Source organism: Arvicola amphibius, chromosome 10 (assembly GCF_903992535.2).
Source record: "Arvicola amphibius chromosome 10, mArvAmp1.2, whole genome shotgun sequence".
In the NCBI taxonomy this organism is placed as follows: domain Eukaryota; kingdom Metazoa; phylum Chordata; class Mammalia; order Rodentia; family Cricetidae; genus Arvicola; species Arvicola amphibius.
In genome coordinates this window covers 82,716,745-82,741,629 of record NC_052056.1, presented here as the reverse complement: position 1 = coordinate 82,741,629, position 24,885 = coordinate 82,716,745, and the positions used below count along the sequence as shown (strand labels likewise).

Sequence of the window (24,885 nt, the reverse complement as noted above, 5' to 3'; positions counted from 1 at the left end):
GGTGGTGGTGGTGCACACCTTTGTCCCAGCATTTGGGAAGCAGCAACAGGAATATCTTTGTGAGTTCGAGGCTAGCCTGGATAGCCAGAGCTACATAAAGAAACTCTGTCTTGAGAAACCAAAAAAAAAAAAAAAAAAACAGTAAGCAATTCCAAGAAAAACTAATACAGGCCTGTTCGCAGCCATGAACATGAGCACAGCCAAACAGTGAAAGACGCAGACAACCCAGGGGGATGAACAAGGTGTGGTATGTACAGACACACAGACAGTCAGTCTACGGGTCACCATAGGAGCGGAGGGAGTTCCAGTACATGCTGCTGCAACACGGAAGAACGACAGAGTGGGTGTGATTCCATTTGAACACCCAGTGGGCAAAGCCACAGGGGCAAAAAGTAGGGTGTGTGGTACCTGAGGCTTTGGGGAGAAGACAGGGGGTAACTATTTATACAGACAGATTTCCATTTTTTGGTGATGAAAATATTTTAGAACAAGATAGACCCTTTCATATAATCATGAAAGGCCTGTAGATATTCAACTTTTTTGCTTGATTTTAGTTTTTTAAACATTTGTGTACATGTGCATGCATATGCCGTGGCATATTTGGGGGGGTCAGACAACTTAAGGGAGTCAGTTTTCTTCCACCACAGGTCCTGGTCTTGAATTCAGGTCCCTTAGCAGCAAATGCCTTTACCTGCTGAACCAATGCGACAGACAGACCCTCTTTGTTTGATTTTATGTTGAGACCGGGTGTTTTATGCAGCCCAAGATACCCCTAACAACAACCCTGCCTCAGCCTCTCGAGAGCAACGATGGCTGAGCAACTGTGCCTGGCTCAATCGGGTGCTTCACGAAGGTTAATTACATCATAGGAATTTTACCACCATGAAAAAAAGTCAGGGTTAGCAAGATGGCTCACGGGTGAGAGCAAGTGCCACCAACACTGATGACCTGTGTTCCACACCTAGAATCTGTGCTGGAGAAAGGTGCTCCCCAACTTACGCACACACAACACGTACACGTGCATCACCTGTACCCACACCCATCTCACACACACAGTAACTTCACGAACAAATGCTAAATACACACATGTGCACAAACATTTTCCAAACGCTAATCGTACAGTTAAAACTACAGATGGCTCTGGCCCTTCATCCAGTTTTCAAAGAAGGCTCCCACACCAGAAGCCTTGTTTAAGTATGAATGGTTCTCATCCCCAGGTCTGTTTGCCTGTGTTGATGCGCAAGTTCTCTCTGCGTGTGTGTGTGTGTGTGTGTGTGTGTGCGCACACGTGCGTGTGTGCGTGTGTGTGTATGTGTGTGTGTGTGTGTGCACGTGCACGCTTCTGTCTTTTACATTCACATGATAAATTAATTTTAAGGAAACCACTCAAAATGCAGGAAAATTCATTAATGAAACTCGCTGAGCCAGTCCTGGGAGGTGGAGACAGTAGGATCAAGAGTTCAAGGCCATCCTTGGTTATGAGACCCCACTTCACATAAACCAACCAACATGAGACTCACCGGAGCTGCGTACAGTTCTCATTAATCCCAACCTCCAAAAGGCAGCCGGCAAGTACATTCTCTCCAAATAAAATGGGTCTGAGAGCGGCTGATGTGCACAAGCCCCTTCCAGCTGCAAAAGAAAGATGAGCTCTCACTGATCTGCTAAAAGACAAAGATTTACTTCCAGGTGTTTCCTGAAAGCCCTCTCAGCAGTACTCAGGAGGTGGAGGCAGGAGCATGGTGGTTCAAGGCCAGCCTGAGCAACATAAAATGACCCTTTTCAATCAAACAAACAAAAAGTGTTAATTTTCATCTTTTTTGAGACAGTGTCTCACATAGCCCGGGCTGGCCTTGAGTTGATGATGTAGCTGAGGATGACCTTGACCTCCTGGTCCTCCTGCCTCCACATCTTAAGTGCTGGGATAGCAGAAATGTCCAGCACAGCTGGCTAAACAATACAAAACCAGTAATGGAAAGCAAAACAAAATGTTTCCGTTTCTGCAGACTGGGTCACTTCGTTGCTCTAATCTGGTCTTCAACCTGGTCTTAAGCTATTTGGGGGTCTCATATCAGATGTTTACTTTGCGATTCATAACAGAAGCAAAATTGCAGCTCTGAAATAGCAACGAAAATAATTTTGTGCTTGGGGGACACCATGACATGAGGAACTATATTAAAGGGTCACAGTATTAGGAAGGTTGAGAACCGCTATTCTAATCCTTTTGATCGTTTCAAAGCCAAACAAAGACACTATTCTGTGTGAGAATTCCTGGACCAGGTTCAGTGGCTCCTTGGTAGCGGGACATGGCTGCTTCTGACACGTGTGGGCAACTCCGACTGCAGCACTGGGTGTCCACCATTCAGAGTGACCTATTCTCTCTCCAAGGAGCAGTATGCTGGCCACAGAGAGCCCAGTCACGCCTGAACTGCTCTTCGAATACCCAGCACTTAGGTACAACATGCTAGATAACCTTGAGGGGGGGAGCCACAGAGACACAAAAAGCAGCCCCTCCCCCACGCCACAGGCCGAAAGGGTAGCAGATTTTCTAGCTCCTGTTTGCCAGGGGCAAATCACCACGGCAAAGCACATCACCTGGCTGCCAGAGGTGCAACGCAGTGACATTCATCCCATCGGTATGCAGGGCTCGGACAGGCTTGCCAAGCTGGTAACCTAGAACAGCAAACAAAGCAGGGAGAGCTGGCATCTTCTCTTACATCAGACAGCAGGAGAGGGAAGCCTTGGAGGTGGAGGTGGAGCTTTGTGAACGCCACCCCTGTGCCCACACAGCGGCAGGTGACCCCAACACTTGAAAAGCTGAGGCAAGAGGATGGTGATTTCTACTTCCTGTTTCGATTTTTTTGACTTATTCATTTTTAGTCAGTCCTGACGGCACCCATGTGCAGTCCCATTCTTCCTCTCAGAGGGAGGAAGCTCTGAAATGGAAGGCTATGCACATTCCTAGCCAACATTTACAGCACCAACATTCCCAGGACAACCCCCCAGCAATGGCCAACTTCCCTCTCCATCCCCACATGATTTAGTGCCTGTTCTACAAATCTGGGCCCAGTCAAGGTCACAGCCCACATCTACTCTGACCTTACTTCCTACCACTCCTGAACACCAGCCTCCCTGATGTCCTGATGGACTTTGCTTATCCCAGAATATCTAAAATAGTGCCACAAGTCGCAGAAAGAAACACAACAAGCTCCACATAGGTTACCACGTCGCAGGTGCAAACCAGGCACCAAGGAAGCCAAAAGGGCAGGAGATGAGCAGGTGCACAGAAAGCCGGTGTAGGCCTTTCCCTGACTACATCTGAATGAACTGGGATTGAAGGGCACAAGCCCACGGCTTTGGTGCGCTAACTCACAAAGTGTGGGTGACCTTAAGACAGCGACAGCGCTGAGAACCCCACCAGCACGGGTGGTGATGTCCTGCTGCATGGATGGAGCACCCTCAGCCTTCCACCCCCTATGCAACAGTATCCCCTGCCGCATGGATGGAGCACCCTCAGCCTTCCACCCCCTATGCAACAGTATCCTCTGCCGCATGGATGGAGCACCCTCAGCCTTCCACCCCCTATGCACCAGAATCTCCTGCCGCATGGATAGAGCACCCTCAGCCTTCCATCCCCTATGTACCAGAATCTCCTGCCGCATGGATGGAGCACCCTCAGCCTTCCACCCCCCATGTGCCAGAATCTCCTGCCGCATGGATAGAGCACCCCTCAGTTAGCCTTCCACCCTATGTATCAGTATCTCCCAAGCAGCTGGGGGAGAAACAGGCCTGACCTTCCTGGGGTCTCCTGTAGATACGGTCACAACTGCTCTAAGGTGGCAACAGCTGCCATACTCGGAGGACAGTGGCCCACCAAGTATCAGCTTTCTTTCAAAAGGACAAAGGTGGGCTGGAGAGATGGTTCAGAGGTTAAGAGCACTGGCTGCTTTTCCAAGGGTCCTGAGTTCAATCCCAGCAACCACATGGTGGTTCACAACCATCTGTAATGAGGTCTGGTGCCCTCTTCTAGCCTACAGGCAGAACACTGTATACACAACAAACATCTTTTAAAAGGCACCAGTACAGTGCCTATAATCCTAGCTACCTGGAAGGTTGAGGGGGGACATTAGATCCAGAGTTCAAGGCCAGCCTTGGCTACACACGAATACCAAAAACAAAAAAACAAACAAAACAAAACAAAACAAACAAACAAACAAACAAACAAAAATAAAACCTCTTGGGAGCTGGGGAGATGGCTCAGTGGTTGGGAGCACTTGTTGCTCTTCCAGAAGACTCCAGGTTGGGTCCCAACACACATGCTGGGCAAACTCACAACTGACTGAAACTCCAGACCCAGGGAGTCTGACCTCCATGGCTGCCTGCACACAAGAGGCACGTGTGAGTGAACACACATGCAAGTGAACATAGACATAAACAAAAGTAAAAGTAATTTTTTAAAAAGGGACTGGAGAGATGACTCAGTGGTTAAGAACACTGACTACTCTTCCAGAAGACCCAGGTTCAATTCCCAGCACCCACACAGCAGCTCACAACTGTCTGTAACTCCAGTTCCAGGGAATCCAACAGACATACACACAGGCAAAACACCAATGCACATGAAATAAAAATAAATCATTAAACAGACACAGAGACACACTAGCCATTGGTGGTGGTGCACGCCTTTAATCCCAGCACTGGGAGACAGAGGCAGGCTAATCTCTGAGTTCACAGAGAGAATTCCAGGACAGCCAGGGCTACATTGAGAAGTCCTATAGAAAAACAAATAAACAAAAAAACAGGGGAAAAAACCACAAAATACAAAAACAAAACACCATAGGCTAAAGAGAACAAAATTTGCATTTAAAACAACATTGTATGTTACAATATTGAGCTGCCGTCGGAGAAAGTGGACTGTCACAGGATAACCCGGCCATGGAGACCAACACAACTCAGGACAGCTCCTGATAACCATGCCACAGCCCAGGAGTGCCCTAGGGCCTGTGCAGACCAGCACATCGGTCGTCCTACCTGGGTTTCCAGAAGATTCCTTCTCATCACCACTGTCATGGTTTAAAAACTTCACTGTGAATCTTTGGGCCATTGTTCCTAGAGATGAAGGAAACTGGAGACATAATGTGTACCATTTCACTGGGAAAAGAAAGCAATGCCCATTAGGCATGGCGACACACGCCGTAATTCCAGCACTCAGGAGGGTGAGGCAGGAGGATGGCTTTGAGGTGGAGGCCAGTCCAGGCTATCATCTTAAAAAGCAAAACAAAACAAAAACCAAGACCCAAAACAGAAACAAATCAAGTGTGTTATTACAGACATTTGGTCCCAGCACTCAGGAGGCTGAAGCCAACCTGGTCTACACAGAAGATTCCTGCCAGCCTCTGCCTCCCGAGTGCTGGGATTAAAGGCATACACTAGCCAAGCCCATACCATTTTTTCTCTTCTTTTAAAATTACGTTTTGGGCTGGAGAGATGGCTCAGAGGTTAAGAGCACTGACTGCTCTTCCAGAGGATCCCAAGTTCAATTCCCAGCAACCACATGGTGGCTCATAACCATCTACAATGAGATATAGTGCCCTCTTCTGACATGCAGGTGTACATGCAGGCAGATACTGCATAATAAATAAATAAATAAATATAATAATAATAATAATAAATAACTTTTTAAAATTACGTTTTATTTATTGCGGGAGCAGGGCAGCCAAGCCACATATAGCAGGGCCCAGGCCATGTGGGGCCCAGGGCAGCCTGGCCATACTTGGCACCCAGGCCGCACAGCTGCCATAGCAGGCAGCTGTTCCGGGAAAAGTCATAAGCAGGCAGCACCCAAGACGCTTCCAAAGGAAACATTTAACATTCCAACCATTGTAGAGAGGATCGCCTGCCAGCACACACCCATCACTTTTCACCAAGACACCCCTAGACAAATGTCAGCCAGTCAGGGGTCCTGAACCTTACAAATCCCTCACCCCCACCTTTTCTATTGCTTTCTATTGCTACAATAAAACCCAACCCCAACTGAGCTTGGGGCTCTCCGATCACTCCAATATGTTGAACACACAGAGAATCCGAGTTTGCAAACTTGTGTAAGAATAAAGGCTCTTTGCTCTTACATACAGGTTTGGTCTCCTAGTTGGCTTGGGGGGACTCCGTGATCTGGGCGTACCAGTGTACGTGTACGTGTGTGGGTGCACAAGCATTGGCACACATGTGGAGGTCCAACGACAACTTGCAGGAGTCAGTTCTGGGGACACAAGCTCGGGCTGTCAGGCTTGTCACAAGCACCCTCCCAGCAGAGCCATCTTGCCAGCCCAGGGATACTATTTACTTTATTTTTTTTTATTTAATTCTTTTCAGAGGGGTATTGGGACAGGGTTTCTCTGTGTAACAGTACTGCTGTTCTAGAATGCACTTTATAGACCAAGTTGGTCATGAATTCACAGAGATCTGCCTGCCTCTGCCTTCCAAGTGCTGAGATTAAAAGCGTGCGCCACCCCTGCTCAGGGAAACTTTATTTTTAATTATACATACATGTGTGTGGACGTGCAAGCCACTGCAGGTGTGTGTGGAGTATCTGGGGTGCACTGATATGTGAGCTGCCATGCGCGTGCTGGGAACTGAACCCGGATCCTCTGGAAAAGCAGCCAGTGCTGAGCCATCTCTCTAGCCTAGGTACCATTTACTTTAAAAATCACTTTTTTTTGTGGTTGTTCCTTTGAGACAGGGCTTCACTATATGTATCCTTGCTGCTTTGAACTCACTGTCTCGCTGTCTCAGTCTCCTGAGCTCTAGCATTACAGGTGTGACCCACCACACCCGGAGCAAAATTATGTCTGACGTCTTAACGTCCAGGCGGTGGTGGCATGCCCTTTTAATCCCAGCACTCAGGAGGCAGAGGAAGGTGGGGATCTCTGTGAGCTCAAGGCCAGCCTGGTCTACAGAGCTAATTCCAGGACACCCAGGGCTACACAGAGAGACTCTGTCTTGGGGTAAAAAAAATACTGACTCCTTGATTCAGTGATAAACACACATGATAAACAAGTCCGGCTCCCCTTGAAGAGTCAGTTACAGAAACCACTGGAAAATAGAATACTTCCAAATCAAGGCTTCCCAGCCTCTCATCAGCGTTACCTTTCTGGTGGGCACTGATCTCTGCCCTGATGACTGTGATGTCTAGTCCGCTGACAGAATTATTTTGCCATCTGAAAACGTAATGCTCTTCAACGCTCACATTTCTGGAGGCAGATCCACTGTTCTGAAGTGTGTCTGCAAAGAAAAGCCCTCTCTGAGTGGACGTGCTTCTGGGGCTGTCTGCCTGAGTGGGCACCCCACGGCCATCTCTCCAGCTCCCTAAGGAAGCCGTCCACTATTTCCTCCACAGAGCTTCCTGTGGTCCCAAATCAATTAGCCACATCCTCTATTCCACCTCAGCTCCCTGAATGATTCTGTCTCTTTCCTGTGATTCCTTTGTCCCTCTGCACTTGGGGACACTCGTGCATCCGGAAGCAGAGACCTGAGGTCTAGCAGCTATTAAGCTATTAGACAGAACAAATTTCAAACACACAGCCAGGAACAAGGTCATAACCCACTCGAAAGGAACACAGGCCACACCTTCATTCAAAACAAAAGGGCTGCTGAATCAGCCACACCACACAGCTGCTCTGGCTGCAAAGTTTAACTACCAGGAAAAGCAAGAAAGGAGGCTGGAGAGAAGGCTCAGATCCCCAGAACCCACAGAAAGCCAGCTGAGAGAGCCCAGCATTGGCATCAAAGAACAAGACACCTCTTTCAAATAAGGGGGAAGACAAGTACCCACAGCTGAACTGTCCTGATTTCCATCCACATGCATGTGCACACGCACGCGCGCGCGCGCACACACACGTGCGCATGAGGATTAGAAAATAAAGCAGGCAAGAACGACCACGCTGTGTCCGCAAGGATTAACAACCTAAGAGTGACCTAAGCAAAGGCCTCAGAACCTGAGAGCTGGCAAGGGCTCTGCTGCACATCCCCTCAGGGCCCGTGAGGAGGCGGCAGAGGTCTCAGAGTTCACAGAAGCCACACAAGCAGAACATGCAACAAAACTCTGCTGGAGTGTCCCCCCAACTCTGCTGAGCCTCCATCAATTCTTTCCTAAGGATGTATGTATTATTTTTATTTCACGTGCATGAGGGTCTTGCTTGCATGTGCGCGTAAGTATAAGCACCATGGTGTGTGACTGGTGCCCAGGAGGGCAGAAAAGGGCATCAAATCACCTGCAACTGAAGTTTCAGATGTGGGCAATCGTGTGGGTGCTGGGAACTGAACCTGGTCCTCTGCAAGAGCAGCAAATGCTCTTAGGCACTGAGTCACCTCCCCAGCCCCCATTTTTAAATTTTTAATTACTTTGTGTGTTTACATATGTGTAAACATTCCTATGTGCGACTGTGTACAGTGCCCATGGCTGCATGTAGAGGTCAGAGGTCGGTGCTGTGTATCTTCCTCAATCATTCTCCATCTTTTCTTTTTTCACATTTTTATTTGTGTGTGTTCCTGCATGTGCACACACCCTTGCATGTCCCCCCACACATACACATGCAGGCTTGTCACAATGCCCAAGTGGAGGTCAAAGGACAAGTTTTAGGAGTTGATTAGCGCCTTTCACCACATAGGTCCCAGGAACTGAACTCAGGTACTCAAGCGTGGCTGCAAACACCTTTACCCACTGAACCGTCTCTCTGGCCCGCCATCTCATTTTGTGTTTTGTTTTGTTTTAAGACACAGTCTCTAATATATATATATATATATATATATATATATATATATATATATATATATATAAAATTGCTGTCCTGTAACTTGCTATGCAGACCAGGCTGGCTTTGAATGCATAGTGATCTACATACCTCAGTCTGCCAAATACTGGGGTTAAAGGTGTGCACCACCACATCCGTCTGACCTGATTTTTTTGAGGTGGGTTTCTCACTGAAGCTGAAGTCCACAGCTCTGCTAACCCAGCTGGCTGTGGAGATCTAGGGATGTGCTCTCTCCATTTCCTGAGGGCCGAGGTTGCCGTGCATGTCACTGGCCCAGCCTCATACACATGGCGGGGACCACACGAAGGTCCGCCCACCTGCATGTCAGGGACTGCTTTGAGCCATCTCCACAGCCCCTCTTCCTTCAACTCATAATGAAAATACATTGTACACTGGTGATGTGATGACACAGAAAGCCACTCAGCAGCAATCAGGAGGCTAAGTTGTGATTGTTGTGATACATGGTGAGGTGCTGTCTCAGAACACAGACGACAGGGCTGGAGAGGCGGCCAGTACTTAAGAGGAAGTGCTGCTCTTCCAGAGTTTGGTTTCCAGCACCCGGGCCTGGTAACTTACAACTGCCTCTAACTCTAGCTTCAGGGGATCCAACCCCCTTGTGGACACAAAAGCACTTGTACTGCTGTGCACAAGCTCAACCCCAGCCCCTCCCCAAAAAACATAACACGTAATTTTCATTAGTAAGGGGCCGCAGAGGTGGCTCAGTTGTTAGAGTGACTGCTGCTCTCGCAGAGGACCAGAGTTTGCCTCCTAGCACTCACGTCAATCAACCGTAAGGAAGGCTCCAGGAGATCTGACATCCTCTTCTGGCCTTAGCACACCCCACACAGACACAGATAAAAATCAATCTTTAAAAATTTGTTTTAAAATGCTGGGCAGTGATGGCACATAACTCTAATCCCAGCACCCAGAAGGCAGAGGCAGGTGGATCTCTGTGAGTTCTAGGCCAGCCTGGTCTATATAGGGAGATCCAGGGCAGTCAGGGCCACATAGTGAGACCCTGTCTCAAAAAGAAAATAAAATGGCTGAAGAGATGGCTCAGAGGTTAAGAGCACTGGCTGTTCTTCCAGAGTTCCTGAGTTCAATTCCCAGCAACCACATGGTGGCTCACAACCATCTGTAATGAGATCTGGTGTCCTCTTCTGGCGTGCAGGCACACATATAGGCAGAATATTGTATAATAAATAAATAAATAAATCTTTTAAAAAAAAAGAAAAGAAAACAGAAAAGGAACAGCAGCTGTGTTTTGTAGAAGTGGCATGAACATGTAACACTATGTACCTGGACTGGAGATGCGTTTGTCCAGGTCAGCAGCTTGCTCATAGCTTACTCTTGGTGTGACCAGACCTAAAGAGACACAGAATCAATGTTGTTTTAACTTGGCAAGTGGCTGCACCTTAATCTACTGCCATTTCAACCAGAAATTGCAACTCTGCCACTGCCACTAGTTAGCTTTAACTAAACTTCTATCTCTCTATTTATAAAAAGACCCAAGATTCAAAGGCTGGGGTGAAAACCTGCTAGCTCAGAGAGGTTGAGTAGCAACTGGCTAACCTTCTCTCCTTGCTGGCATCTCTCCAAAAAAGCACATCCTTCTGCTCTGCCACAAAAAAAGCTGCACCACTCCAAATCCTCCCTACTCCTGGTGTGTCTCTCTATCTCTCCTGGATGGCCTCAGATTCTCTCTGATCACTTTCTGTCAACTAGTTGCTAACTGAGCCACCTGACCCAAGGTTAATTTTATTTAATTACTGCAAATGCAAACTTGGGGTTCACAGTGTGGATGAATTTCCCCTAACAAATTAACTTCCACAGAGACGTGTGCTCCCTCATGGTACCACTCACCTACTCACAGGGGTTTATCGAGCTAACAAGGAGCCAGGCTTTGTGACGCACGCCAGCATTCACAGGACCAAGGCGCAGGAGCTCAGGGTCACCCTAGGCTATACTACCTCAAAAAGGAAAAGGAAAGGGTGACTGGCTGGGTGGTGGTGGTGCACACCTTTTATCCCAGCCTGTCGGAAGCAGAGGCCAGCCTGGTCTACAGAATGAGTTCCAGGACATCCAGGGCTACACAGAGAAACCCTGTCTCAACACCCCCCCCCCCCAAAAAAAAGAAGAAGAAAAAAGAAAAAGGCTACTGGGCAGCCACGCCTGTGTTGAGGTCCTCTCCCCCTCTCTCCCCTTTACATCATCAGAGGCTGGGGTCCCTCTGTCCCAGCCGCTCACTATACCCATGAAGAGTCGGCACCAGCACTTGTGGTGCTGCGGGGTAGGATGCACACAGTGCAGCTGCTTTGGGAGAGTCTGGGGTCCCTCAAACTGTCAAGTAAACTGCATTGCCTGGCAATCCCACTCCATATCCCACAAACTGTGTCTTCAGATGCTCACTCCAGCACTGGCACAAAACAAAACGGCGGCAACAAGCCAGGTGTCTGTCCGTCATGAAACGCGGCAACAAGCCAGGTGTCTGTCCGTCATGAAACGCGGCAACAAGCCAGGTGTCTGTCCGTCATGAAACGCGGCTGAGCCACACAGCAGAATACTCCTTGGCCCTCAAACAAAGTAAATAAGTAATGTGGCACAGACATATGCTTTCAAAAGATGATGCTAACGTAAAGGTGTGCAGTGGTGGCACAAGCCTTCGATCCCAGCATGCTCGAGGGAGGAGTTGGCACATACTGAGTTCAAGGTCAGCCTGTCCTACAGGCTGAGTTCCAAGACAGCCAGGGATACACAGAGAAACCCTGTCTTGAAAAACAAAATAAAGATGATGCTAAGTGAAAGAAGTCAGACGTGAAGGCCACAGAGCAAAGTGCATGAGCAGAGGAAGCGGGGAGGGTGTGTGTGTGTGTGTGTGTGTGTGTGTGTGTGTGTGGTCCTGAGTCAGTGTGTACTTTGACATGAGCTTGGACTCCGAGACCAATTGGCCCATAGGAAATTAGTACAGCCATTACTCATATGGGCCAGGTTCAAAGAAGAAAAAAGACTCTTTGGGAGTCTAAGTAGGAGTGGTTGGGAACTGTTCATCTGAGTGTGCAGAGACTAGCAACTGTAACTTCCTCCTGGATGCTGAGAGCCTGTGAGCCTGCCTGTAGAGACCCACAGAGACTAGCCAGCCTCCCCTGGCTGCAGTCACAGTGTGTGTCCATCCTTTGTTCAGGGGGAGCCAGCAGCAAAGCAATGGCCCTGCCGATGTGGAGTGTAAGGACAGACAAGAGCTCAGTAACTCACTGCACAGAAAATGCCAACTCCCTCTGCAGGTACTGAAAGGCCTGGGGCTCCTCAGGTATGTAGGGTGCACAGGATGGTACACCAAAGCCAATGGTGACATTCTGGAGATCTGACTTACGTCACAATAGAGACCTGGGGAGGGGATGGGGCTCAGTGCTTGAACACAGGATTCCGTGCCCAGGGCAGAGAGAAAAACACCAATCACATGTACAGGGTGCTGTCCAGTCAGACTGAATGTTTCCCGTGGAAAAAACCATCCTCAACCAACAGATGAGCATCACGGATGCAGAGCCAGAGGCTTACACACTCTGTTTTAACCGCAAAGGCAGCCTACCTCCCGCCGTGCGAATCTTCACATTCTCAGGGACAGTGCCATCTCGTTCTTGGTGTGCTTCCAGATTGATGGTACATTTAATATCAAAATTCCTCAGGAAAGCCACTGGAGCATCCTGCAGACACTGTCCAGCCAGGGAGACCTAAGGGCAAGCAACCAATATGGTACATCGACCATATTCTTCTTCCTGTCTTTAAGACATTCTTTCTGTCAAGCGTGGTGCTCAAGTCTGCAATTCCAGGACTTGGGGGGTCCAGGCAGGATTGCACTAAATTCAGAACCAGGCTAGGCTACAGTGAGACCCTATTTCGATGCCACCCTACCACACGTTGCTCTCTGCTGCCCACTGCTATTGCTGGACGATGTCAACGGTTAGTACTCAAGGTGACCAACTTTAGGGAGCCAAGATCTGGAAGCCACTACTCATAGAAGTGTTCTCTAATACACTCGGGGAAGGTTCCTGGCCCTTCCACTATCAAGTCACGATTATATTCAATCTCAGTTCTTCCTCATCACAGCCTGAATTTTGAGGGAGACGGGAAAGCCAGGCATAACCATAAACTCTACTGCTAAGTACCCCCTCCTGACCCCCGACAGCTTCAATAACATAAAAGGTTCACAGGAATAGCAAACTGTCATGTGTCCCATGCTTTCCTCCCATGGGCATGGTCTCCTAATGATGACGGAGTTAGAAAAAAACAAGATTTCACGTAAGACTCTAACCTGAAAGAGTGTTTTGACATTCCGAATGTTATACACAGTCACATACTTCTAAGCTTCTTAGAAATTGCTGGGGCTGGGGATGTAGCCTAGTGGTGGAGCCCTTGACTGGCACACACAAGGCCCTCAGTACCAGCCCCAGCAACACAAAACCACGAAACACTGAAAGGGGATGAGGTGGGAACTGACCACCGTCTCCAAGGTGTCTCCACAGAGACTCTCCCTGTGGTGATATACACTCTGTGATTAGTGAACGGGGTTAAGAAAGTCTTTTCAGTCTAGAGACTATTAGTAGTCAATGCACAGGAGGGAGACCAGCTGCTTAGGACGGACATTACTTGAATCCAAATGTGGAAATGGAAGGCGTTACCTGAGGGACAGTAAAATACCCCATTGTGGTCATGATGGGATCTCCTTGTTTGTAGCCAGCATCAGCAAAGTCTCTCAGGTCAAGGTGCAGATGGGCTTCAAAGGCGGGGTCATGTCTAGGGGAACTGCAAGTCAGCAAGAGAGATTATCCATGGGCCCGCAGGGGTTTGCTTAACCTGCAAGCTTAGCCTACGTATAGGCTGAGGTTCCACCCCAACACCATGAAAAAATGATTGATAATAGTTCAACAATCACCCTGTAATGCTTCTTCTCTGCTTTGCTATCTGTCTCATATGGCCCAGGCTGGCCTCAAATTCTCTATATAGCCAAGAATGACCTTGAACTCCTGATCCTCCTGTCTCTGCCTCCTGATTGCTGGGGTTTCAGGAACACAACACCGACCCCAGCTCTTCATTGTTTTTTATTTACAAAGATCATAGTCATAAATTCTTCAGAGGGGATTGACAGTGACAACAGCAGGACACACAAGCAGCACTTGCAAGGCAGAGGCAGGCGGATCTCTGAACTCAAGGCCAGTCTGGTCTACCGAGGGAGTTCCAGGACAGTCAGGACTACACTGAGAAACCCTGTCTCCAAACAACAACAGCAACAACCACAACAACAATTTCAACGATACTGAAGTATAAAACACAGAAAGTTCAAGCCCCAGTGAGCCCTTGGCACCCTTCCTCCATGCTGGAAAGTCACTGCCGACTGCCGACTGCATCTGCTGGGTTCTCAGTTCTTTCTGACACTTTGGGAGAAATGACCTCGCTAACCACAAACCAGTATGACTTTTTTAAGGTACTGAGAAGAAATGTGACCCAAGCCAAGTGAAGGGAACCTGGTGGCACTAGAAACAGATCCCTCCAGGCAGTGGCTACTCACATGGCACCATGATAGAAGTAACCGAGGAAAGGCGAGGTGGAGGGGGGTGACTGCACACACAGGAAAGGAAACCAGTCCAGGGTCTCATGAGTGGTGCCCACAGCACAGCGCTGGTCGAAGGGAGGGTTGACGTCCCCTCCAAACACACCGGAGAAGCAGGACTGCTGGAACAGCTCCTTTACTTCCGGCTGGCAGTCCTTGGAAACAGACAAAGGGCAGTGAGGGCGCAAGCTCTCCCACTGTGACACCGGGCACAGCTTGCAGCAAGCATGATGCTACCAGCCTGCAACCCCATAGCTGAGAAAGCAATGCATCTCTGTCTCCTCCCAAAGTGCTTTGTGGTGCAAGAAGAGCTCCCTGGGGAAGTGGAGGAGGTGCAGTCAGCAAAAATGCTTGCTACACAGCAGGACCAGAGTTCGACTTCAAGGACCTCCATAGAAAGACCAGGTGTGGTGGCCCATGGTTATAATTCCAGTGCTGGGGAGACAGAAAGAGGGGCATCCCTGGGGCTGACTAGACAGCCAGCCTAGCCTACTCTGCCAGCTGCAGGTTCAGTGAGGCGTCCTGTCTCCAAAGAAAGGATGCATGTTCCTAAGGCATAACATCCAAGGTTGTCCTCTGGCTTCTGCAAATGTTTGCATTTATGAGCAACAACAACAACAACAACAACAACACACACACACAGTTCCTTAGTCAACTCCCTAGTGAAGTCCCAGGCAGAAATTTCCAGCCTTCAAGCCGGGCGGTAGTGTCACACGCCTTTAATACCAGAATTTGAGAGGCAGAGGCAGGTAGAACTCTGTGAGCTGGAGACTGGCTTGGTCTACAGAGCAAGCTCCAGGACAGCCACGGCTATTACAGAGAAACCCTTTCTCAAAAAGCCACACCCACACCCACCCCAAGAATAAGAGCCAGGTGTATAATCTTAGCTACTCAGGAATCTGAGGAAGGAGGACCAAAAGCTCAAGACCAGCCTTGGCAACTTAGCAAGACTCTGTCTCAAAATTTAAAAAGGGACAGAGAAGAGCTGGGTGCATTACCCAGTGGGATCCTCGGATGTGTGAGGCCTACATTCAATCCCAGTACCTCAAACTCAAAATTAACATCATGCATAAAATATAAGTTCAGGTTATCTGAAGACATCATCGACACAAAATACGTTTGGTGTGCATATCTACTTACTGAGACAAGGGCTCTCTGGCTGGAACTCACTGGGTAGACCAGGCTGGCCTCAAATTCACAGAGATCCAGCTGCCTCTGCCTCCCGTGTGCGGGGTTAAGCATGAGCCACCATGTTCTGTCCACTATTGCCTTTTGGTTTCTTAGTTATTTAGAGGCAGGGTCTCACTGAGAAGCTCTGACTAGAACTAACTATGCAAACTGGGAATTTTTTTTACAGTAATGCTTATTTTATGTGTGTGGGTGTTTTGCCTACATGCATGTCTGTGCATACATGTGCACCACCACATTTGGCCCTGCTCTTCTGTTATGAGAGAGCCTCACTATGTAGACCAGGCCAGCTTCTCGTTCATGATTCTCAGGTTTAACCTCCCCGGAGTGAGGCTCATTGGAGTGTGGCACCACACTTGCCAGTAGAGTAGTAAATCCTAACAGTAGCGGCTAATATAATATACAGTACAATCAGCTCCAAGGGCAGGGAGTGAAGGAGGTCACATCACTGTTAGTGGCAGACTGGGTACAGCCTGGCAGTGCCATGTGTCGCCTGCCACCTGATTATGTAAATACACCGATGGCGGTGGTGGACCACAGTGACACACGGGTGCATGTCGCTCTAACACCATGACACTGCGGACAGGTTTTTCTGACAGCCATTTCTTTTGTTTGAGGGTCTCATGTACCCCAGGCTGCCCTATAATCGGCAGTTGCTGCTGCTGGACTGTAGCACCTGACCCTCCTGCCTCCACCTCCCCAGTGCTATGACCATGTGTTCCCTGGTGTGTGTTTACCTCTCAAAAGATCAAAATTAGATATCACATATCCCGGGGGTGTATGTGACATTACATATCGCTGGGGGCAGGGTGAAGGTTTGTTTTACTTGGCATGGTATCAAACATCTGTCATTCTAGTACTTGGAAGGTGGAAGCAGAAGAGAATCAGGAGTTAAGGTTATCCGCAGCTATATGAGACCCTATCTCAAAACAACTAAGTGCCGGGCAGTGGTGGCGCACGCCTTTAATCCCAGCACTCAGGAGGCAGAGGCAGGCGAATCTCTGTGAGTTTAAGGTCAGCCTGGTCTACAAGAGCTAGTTCCAGAACAGCCTGGACTACTACACAGAGAAACCCTGTCTCGAAAAACCAATTTAAAACAAAACAAAACAAAACACCTAAGTACACAGCTTCTTGTGCACCAGGCTCCTTTGACTTAAGCAGGCAAGTTTGCCGTGGCTGAGGGTGTATCACACACGCACAGTGAGCACCATGCCAGCCAGGGCTACACAGCAAGACCCTGAATTAACATCAGCAACATTAGTCCTTTAATCCCAGCACTCAGGAGGCAGAGACAGGGGGATATCTGTGAGTATCTGTGAGATACCTGGACTACAGAGCTAGTTACAGACTAACCAACATTATTATACAGTTGAACAAAACATTATACAGCAAATGAACAAAAACAACAAAATACTGCATTTTCCCAGGGGGAGAAGCAGAAAACAAAAACACATAAATTCATATTCATGCAAAATTGGGACACCATGGGTACTAGCAAACATTCTTCTCATTTTTCTTAAATTTAACACTTTACTATATGTATTAGAAACCAAGTAGGTGTGGAGCTGGGTGGTGGTGGTGCACACCTTTAATCCCAGCACTCAGAGGAGGCAGGTGAAAGAAAAAGAGATAGAGATAGATAGATAGATAGATAGATAGATAGATAGATAGATAGATAGAAAGAGAAAACAGATGTCGTGGTTTGTGCCTACAATCTTGGCACTCAGGGAAGCTGAGAAAGGTGGACTGTCTTAAGTCTGAGGCTACACAGTGAGACACTGTCACACACACACACACACACACACACAGGAGTGTGTGTGTGTTTGTCATGTGACTCAGCATACAAAGCTGCTTACTGCCAAAGGTGACAACGTAGGCTTGATTCCTGGAGCCTCCCACAAGCTGTTCCCTGATCGTCACACGTGCAGTGACATAAGCCTCTATAATGCCCCACAAACACACCATGCCACACCATATGCCAAAAATAAATGTAGTAAGATTAAAATCATCCTCTAGCTATAGCTTTTCCAAATGTGACTTTATCCAAAGACATATTCTTTTCTCTTTCCTCCACAAACTACACAAACAATGCTAGAAGAGAAAAATACTCAATTCGAACACTATTTTCTGGTTGGAGATAGAGGCAGGAGGATCAAGAGTTCAAGGCTACTCCCTCTGCCACAGGAAGAATTCCAGGCCAGCTTGGGCTGCACAGGACCCTATCTGAAAAAACAAACAAGCAAACAAACACAATAACAACAACAACAAAAAAAAAGGGTTAGAGAGATGGCTCACGGGTTGACAGCACTGTTTGCTCTTCCAGAGGAACCATGTTCAATTCCCAGCAGCCACATGGCAACTCACAACTGTCTGTAACCCTAGTTCCAGGGGACCTGACACCCTCACACAGACATAAACACAGGCAAAACACCAGTGCACATAAAAATAAATAAATCTTTAAAAAAATGATTTGTAAAATAAAATATAATCTCTGTCGTCACCTATCCAAAGCTGCTAGGGACGACTGTTGTCCCAAATGCTCTCAGGAAGCCTGGCAAAGAGAAAGAACTCACTTGGTCACAGCAGCAGCGAATGTCACAGGCCTTGGCTGTCAAGTCGCAAGGACAGGGACCCAGAGGCTGGTAGACTTGGTTAGGAATGACGGTCATGTTATCTGAAAAGCACATATGGCAGAAAAGCTTCAGCTAGGAAACAAAGCGTGGACAGTTCTTGAGACTCACAAAACGGCTGAATCACAATGTGTAAGAGTGTGTGTGCATGCGTGTGCAAGCAGAGCCTGAAGTCAGGTGTTTTCTCTTCACCTTAGTTGTTGGTGGTTTTGGTTGGGTCTCACACTATATAGGCCTGGCTGTCCTTGAACTCACAGAGATTCACTTGCCTCTGCCTCCAAAGAACTAGGATTACAGGTACACACCATCATGCCAGGCATTCCACCTTATGTTTCCTTTTATTATTATTATTATTTAAAGATTTATTTATTAATTAGTATACAGTGTTCTGTCTGCATGTATCCTGCAGGCCAGAAGAGGGCACCAGACCTCATTACAGATGGTTGTGAGCCACCATATGGTTGCTGGGAATTAAACTCAGATCCTCTGGAAGATCATCAGCCAGTGCTCTTAACTGCTGAGCCATCTCTCCAGCCCCCACCTTATGTTTCTAAAGCAGGATCTCCCACTGAACCTGGAACTTTCTGAACTGGGTAGGCTGGGTGGACATGAAAACCTAGTATGGAAAATACTTCAAAGATTTATTTTGGCTGGGTGGTGGTAGCATACATCTTTAATCCCAGCATTCAGGAGGCAGAGTCAGGTGGATCTCTGTGAGTTCAGGGCCAGCCTGGTCTACACAGAGTGTTCCAGGACAGTTAGAGCTATACAAAGAAACCCTGTCTCAAAAAAAAAAATTTTTTTTTTGAACTATGGTGGGGAAGGTGTATATGAGTGAGGGTTCCAGGGAGAGTCCCACATCTGTGAGCCACCCGACAGGGTACTAGAACCTGCATCCGGGTCCTCTGGAAGCGCAGCACACTCTAGGTCACTGAGCATCTGCAGCCCACGGAGGAAACACTGTCAAGCAAGCCTCTGAATCGTGGCTACCATGAAGGACTCCTGCAAGTACCTTCCGCTTTACGGATTTTTTCCAGGAGATTTTCTGAGGATACACTGAATATCTTCTTGGTGTGTTCGGAATTTTAAGCATTAAAAAAGAAACAACAACAAAAACCTCTAAAACTAAAACCACTGCTTTCTTCAGAAAGATTCCTTTTTCTTCCTTTAATAAGTGTTTGAGCTGAGTGTGTGGCTCATGCCTGTCATCCCAGCACTTGGGAGGCAAAGGCAGGAGGGTCAGGATGCAGGCTAGCCTCAGGTACACAGTGAACTCCAGGTCATCCTTGGCTATGTGAGTCTCTGTCTCAAAATACCAGTTGAAATTAGGGCATGGTAGTGCCCACCCATGATCGTAGCCCTCAGTCGAGGCAAGATGGTTTGAAGTAGGGGCTAACCTTGGCTACCAGGTAAGATCAAGGCCAGCCATAACTACTCAGGCAAGAGCTGCTGGCGTCTGCTACAGGCGAGAGAACCATGGTGGTAGCAATTGTTATAGCAGGCCATCCCCACGCCTTTTATTTAAGAAACATGGTAGCTCAGATTGTCCTCAAACTTACTGTATAACCAAGAATGACCTTGGATTTTCTGATTCTCCTGCCTCCGCCTCCCAGTGCTGGGATTACAGACAAGCATGACCTTGCTCAGTTTCTGTATACTGGGAATTGAACTCATGCTTTGTGTGGTAGGCAGGCACTCTCCCACATGAGCTGCATCCACAGTCTGTCTGTCTGTCTGTCTGTCTGCCTGCCTGCCTGCCTGCCTGCCTCTCTCTCTCTCTCTCTCTCTCTCTCTCTCTCTCTCTCTCTCTCTCTCTCTCTCTGTTTTAAAAAGAAGTTTATTATAGATTTGTAGGTGTGATCTTAAGAGGGAGAGAGAGAGAGAGATATGTCATTTGAGCGAGTACAGAGGCTGGCCACGTGGTGGCCTAGCAGCTCCACAGAGAGTGTGCTCCTGCCGGCATCTGAACAGCAGAAGAGGAGGAGGGGTGCTGTACCTTCCGAGTCACACTGAGAAAGGTGGCCCGCCTCTATCAGTGTTGGTTCAATTATAGTTTCTTAAGCAGAGACATGGGGATCGATGCATGGAAACAAATTTTACCTTCTCCCCAAAAGGACTTAAAGTGATTTACAAAAGGTATGTCAGGAGAGCCAGATAATTGTGTGTGTGTGTGTGTGTGTGTGTGTGTGTGAGAGAGAGAGAGAGAGAGAGAGAGAGAGAGAGAGAGAGAGAGAGAGAGAGAGAGAGTTTGAGACAAGGTCTCATTATGTAGCTCTGACTGTTGTGAAACTCACTATGGACAACAGGCTGGCCTTGAACTCACAGAGATCCACCTGCCTCTACCTCCTCAGTGCCAGGATTAAAGGTGTGTGCCACCAGTTGCTTAGCTAGATCTTAATTAAATAAAGTGATACCAAGTAAAAAACCTCAAAAGCAAACAAACAAAAATAGTACATTTAGGAAGGCAGGCGAGACTCAAAAGTTGAGTCTCAGCGAGTGGAGAAATGACTCAGTGGTTAAGAGAACCCACTGTTCTTGCAAAGGACCAGGGTTCTGCACGGAATTCCAGGTACTGGGATCTGATGCCCTCTTCTGGTCTCTTCAGGGCACTGAATATACATATATTCACCCAAACACACACACACATACATACATACAAATTTATAAAAAACTTAACTCAAGAGGCAGAGGCAGGCAGATTTCTGTGATTCAAGGACAACCTGTTCTGCATAGTGAGTTCTAGACCAACTCGAGCTACACAATGAGATCCTGTCTCAAAACAAACAAACAAAAACAACCACAAAATAACAACACAGAGCCACATCTAGTATCTGTCCACAGACATTACTTGCCTGATGCATTGTGGGTCACAGACGCATTGGGATAAATCTCCACCTGAATGAGCAGATGTGCTAAACAGGATGCATTGTGGGATGCTGAAACCAGCAGCGTCTGCAAGAGGCAAGGAAGCTCCGAGAAGGATGCAGTCTCGTTTGAGGAGCACCAGTCCAGGCCCCTCTTCCACCGGACCGTCACTTCCAGCGCGTTCTGGAAGGAAAACATGGCTGTGCCTTTAAAGTGTCTTGCACCCAGCATCTCTAGTGATGAGAACATGTAACAGAAAACATTGTAAACTCACAGGTGAGCCTTGCTTCGTTTTACCAAGATGGCTCAACTCGCAGAAGGAGAATTGGCGATACAAAGACAGCAGCCTGCTCTTCACTTCTAAACAAGCTGTGGTACCAAGCTCCGGACCTCCTCATGATTACCTTTGTTATTCAGTGTGTGTATACATACATGCACATTACTGTTGCTGGGGCTGAACTGAGGGCTTCACACATGCTAGACAAGCACTCTACCAGCTGAACCATATTTCCTGACTAATTCCTGAGTTTTAAAATTTTTCCTTTTTACTTATGTGTATGTTTTTATGTGTATATGCTGTGTGTGTGTGTGTGTGTGTGTGTGTGTGTATCAACAGAGGCCCAAAGAGAATGCTGGATGCTTACGGCTGTAGAGATGGCTCAGAGGGTAAGAGGACTCCCTCCTCTTCTAGAGGACCCAGGTTCAATTCCCAGCACCCACATGGCAGCTCACAACTGTCTGTAATCCCAGTTCCAGGGGATATGACACCCTCCCAAAACAGCAATGTAAATAAAATAAAAATAAATTATTATTTTAAAAAAAGAATGCGGGATGTCCCGGAGCTAGAGTTGCAAGTGTTTGTTGGCCACCTGGTGTGGGCACTAAGAACTGGCCTCTGGCTCTTTCTTTGGAAAGAACTCTGAACCACCGAGCCATCTCCACAACTCCACGTCCAAATTTTCTTTTTCTTTTTTGAGTCAGGATCTCACACTGTACTTCTGCTGGTATTGAACTTGCCATGTAAACCAAGCTGACCTCAAACTCACAGAAATCCACCTGACTCTGTTTCCCAAGTTCTGGGACTAAAGCTGTGCCCCACCACATCCATCCCCATTTCCTAATCTTACCCATACACATACATACACATATGTGGTAGCTTGAATGTAATTGGTCCTCATAGGCTCATAGGGAGTGGCACTGTTAGGAGGTGTAGCCTTGTTGGAGAAAGTGTGCCACTGTGGAGTTAGGCTTTGAGGTCTCATATCCTCAAGCCATGCCCCGCGTCTCAATTTACTTCCTGTTCCCTTTGGATCAAGATGTAGAACTCTCAGCTCCTTCTCCAGCACCATGTCTGCCTGCATACGACCATGACCCACCATGATGATAATGGACAAAACCTCTGAACTGTAAGCCACCCAATTAAATGTTTCCTTTATAAAAGTTGCCATGGTCATGGTGTCTCTTTATAGCAACAGAAACCCTAAGACTGTGTGTGTGTGTGTGTCTGTGTGTCTGTATATATACACATACATGTGTGTTTTAATATAAAACTAAATATATATTTTATATTAAGTGCACGGTGTTCTGCCAGTGTAGATGTCTGTGAACCAGTCCTGAGTCCTCTGCAAGAACATGAGAAACCACTGAATCATCTCTCTGGCTCCGCTCCCCCTTATCCTCATCTTAAACATAAAAACAAACAACTTTTGGACACTTAGAGAAAGGTAAACACAGTCCAGTATTTGAAGCCAGTTTGCCGAGAAGACTTTTGAGGCAGAAGAAATGGAATAGAGTTTCACTTCTCTCAGGGTGGCCCTGAACTGCCATCCCTAAAGCAGTCTTTCTCACTTGTTTATCTCTCACATCCATACTATGTCCACTAGCATTCACTCAGTAGGAGATGCCTCATCTCTCATAAATCTAAAAAAATCTAGTGCCTAACCGGTGGTGGTGGGGCACGCCTTTAATCCCAGCCCTTGACAGAGGCAGGTGAATCTCTGTGAGTTCAAAGACAGCCTGGTCTACATAGGTAGTTTCAAGACAGGCTCCAAAACTACACAGAGAACCCCTGTCTCAAATAAATAAATAAATGATAAATAAAAAGTTTCATGCTTTTTACTTTGTTTTGATCTGTTTTGTTTTTGTTGCTGTTGTTTTGGTTTTTCAAGACAGGGTTTCTTTGTATCTTTGGTGTCTGTCTGGAAACTCGCTCTCTAGACCGGGCTGGCCTCAAACTCACAGAGACCTCTGCCTCCCGAAAGCTGGGATTAAAGGCATGCACCACCACTGCCCAGCTTGTTTTTCTCTTTTAGATAAGGTCTCTCTATGTAAAGCAGGCTGTCTTATACATCTGAATGCTCTACCTGTAACACATCCAAACACACCATTAACGCTAATGTAAGAACTTCATGCTAGATAGGGGATCTACATTGATAGCCCACAATTCCAGACAATTCCAGATAATATTGAATGTGGAACTGTTGCAGAATATTTGTTTAACTATGCAAATATGTGCTGCGTTTATTTATGTTGAGGAATATTTGTTTAACTATATACAGATGTGTTGATGTGTTGCTGTTTTACCTTGCCTGCCTAAGGCACCCAACTGGTCTAATAAAAAGTGAGAGAGGAGGCATAGGCAGGACTTCTGTGCAGGGAGAGTAAGCAGAAGAAATTCAGGCTGGGGTGGGGAGAAAGAGACGCCAGGCAGACACAGAGGAAGCAGGAAAGTAGGACATAGCAGGACATACAGAATAAAAGGTAAAAAGCCCTGAGGCAGAATGTAGATGACTATGAACAGGTTAGATTAAGTTACAAGAGCCAGTGGGAGAAGTGTAAGCCGAGGCTGATCATTCATAATCATTAATAAGTCTCCATGCCTTTACCTGGGAGTTGGTTGGTGGCCCAAAGAAAATTCCACTTACGTGAAAGATGCAATGTCAGATCACAAGAACATCGGGGAGCTGACAGTGTGGTAAAACACACAGGACCTGAGTTTGATCCCCAGCTACACACACACACACACACTCGCGTGTGCACACACGCACACACCTGCACAAAGCCTACACAGGAGGCCTCTACAGATGCAGTAGAGCTTTTGCCTCAGGTCTTACCACACCGGGGCTCACAGTCACATTCCAATCTCCTGTCTCATTGCTGAGACCACCACAAGTAGGAACTGGCAACACTCCTAAGGGGAAAATTAGAACGCAAGGCATCAGGGTCCAGCAGCTAAGGGGTCGAGAGTCCTAGGGTGGGAATCTCCACAGACACACTAAACAAAACTGGCCATGCACTATATCTCCTCATTTGCCAATGGGATAAAGAGATGCTACCATTCTTTTTGTTGTTGTTGTTGTTGTTGTTGTTGTTGTTGTTTCAAGACAGGGTTTCTCTGTAGCTTTGGAGCCTGTCCTGGAACTCGCTCTTGTAGACCAGGATGGCCTCAAACTCACAGAGATGTACCTGCTTCTGCCTCCCGAGTGCTGGGATTAAAGGCGTGCGCCATCACTTCCTGGAAGCCCTACTGTTCTTATGAGAACCCTGAGATGCTGTGTGGAAAACTCAGGGAGCTATCTCAATGAATACTGGTCAATTTTTTCTTTGGAAAACAAAAGCAAAAACAAAAACAAAAAACCAGGTCTCACTATGCAGACCGGGCTGGCTTGGAACTCACAGATCTACCTGCCTCTGGCTCCTCAGTGCTGGGATTCAAAACCTGTGCTGCCATGCCTGGCTTGTTGCCCACTTTTATTTCAAGATCCCATTTCCAGAACCTGTCCGCAGGACC

The 24,885-nt window shown here is 47.4% G+C and overlaps 1 protein-coding gene across 1 annotated transcript in view; it reads right to left on the bottom strand.

The window, feature by feature from the left end:
• Tctn2 (tectonic family member 2) overlaps positions 1–24,885 on the bottom strand; it is a 32,933-nt gene that overhangs the window by 5,930 nt on the left and 2,118 nt on the right. Inside the window, exons 3-13 of the mRNA XM_038346437.1 lie at positions 24,209–24,285; positions 21,083–21,278; positions 18,174–18,274; positions 14,371–14,567; positions 13,484–13,607; positions 12,394–12,535; positions 10,107–10,172; positions 7,144–7,278; positions 5,029–5,106; positions 2,596–2,673; positions 1,521–1,632 (exon numbers count right to left, since the gene is read on the bottom strand). Coding sequence (XP_038202365.1) covers positions 1,521–1,632; positions 2,596–2,673; positions 5,029–5,106; positions 7,144–7,278; positions 10,107–10,172; positions 12,394–12,535; positions 13,484–13,607; positions 14,371–14,567; positions 18,174–18,274; positions 21,083–21,278; positions 24,209–24,285 — 1,306 coding nt within the window. The remainder of the gene's footprint in view (positions 1–1,520; positions 1,633–2,595; positions 2,674–5,028; positions 5,107–7,143; positions 7,279–10,106; positions 10,173–12,393; positions 12,536–13,483; positions 13,608–14,370; positions 14,568–18,173; positions 18,275–21,082; positions 21,279–24,208; positions 24,286–24,885) is intronic.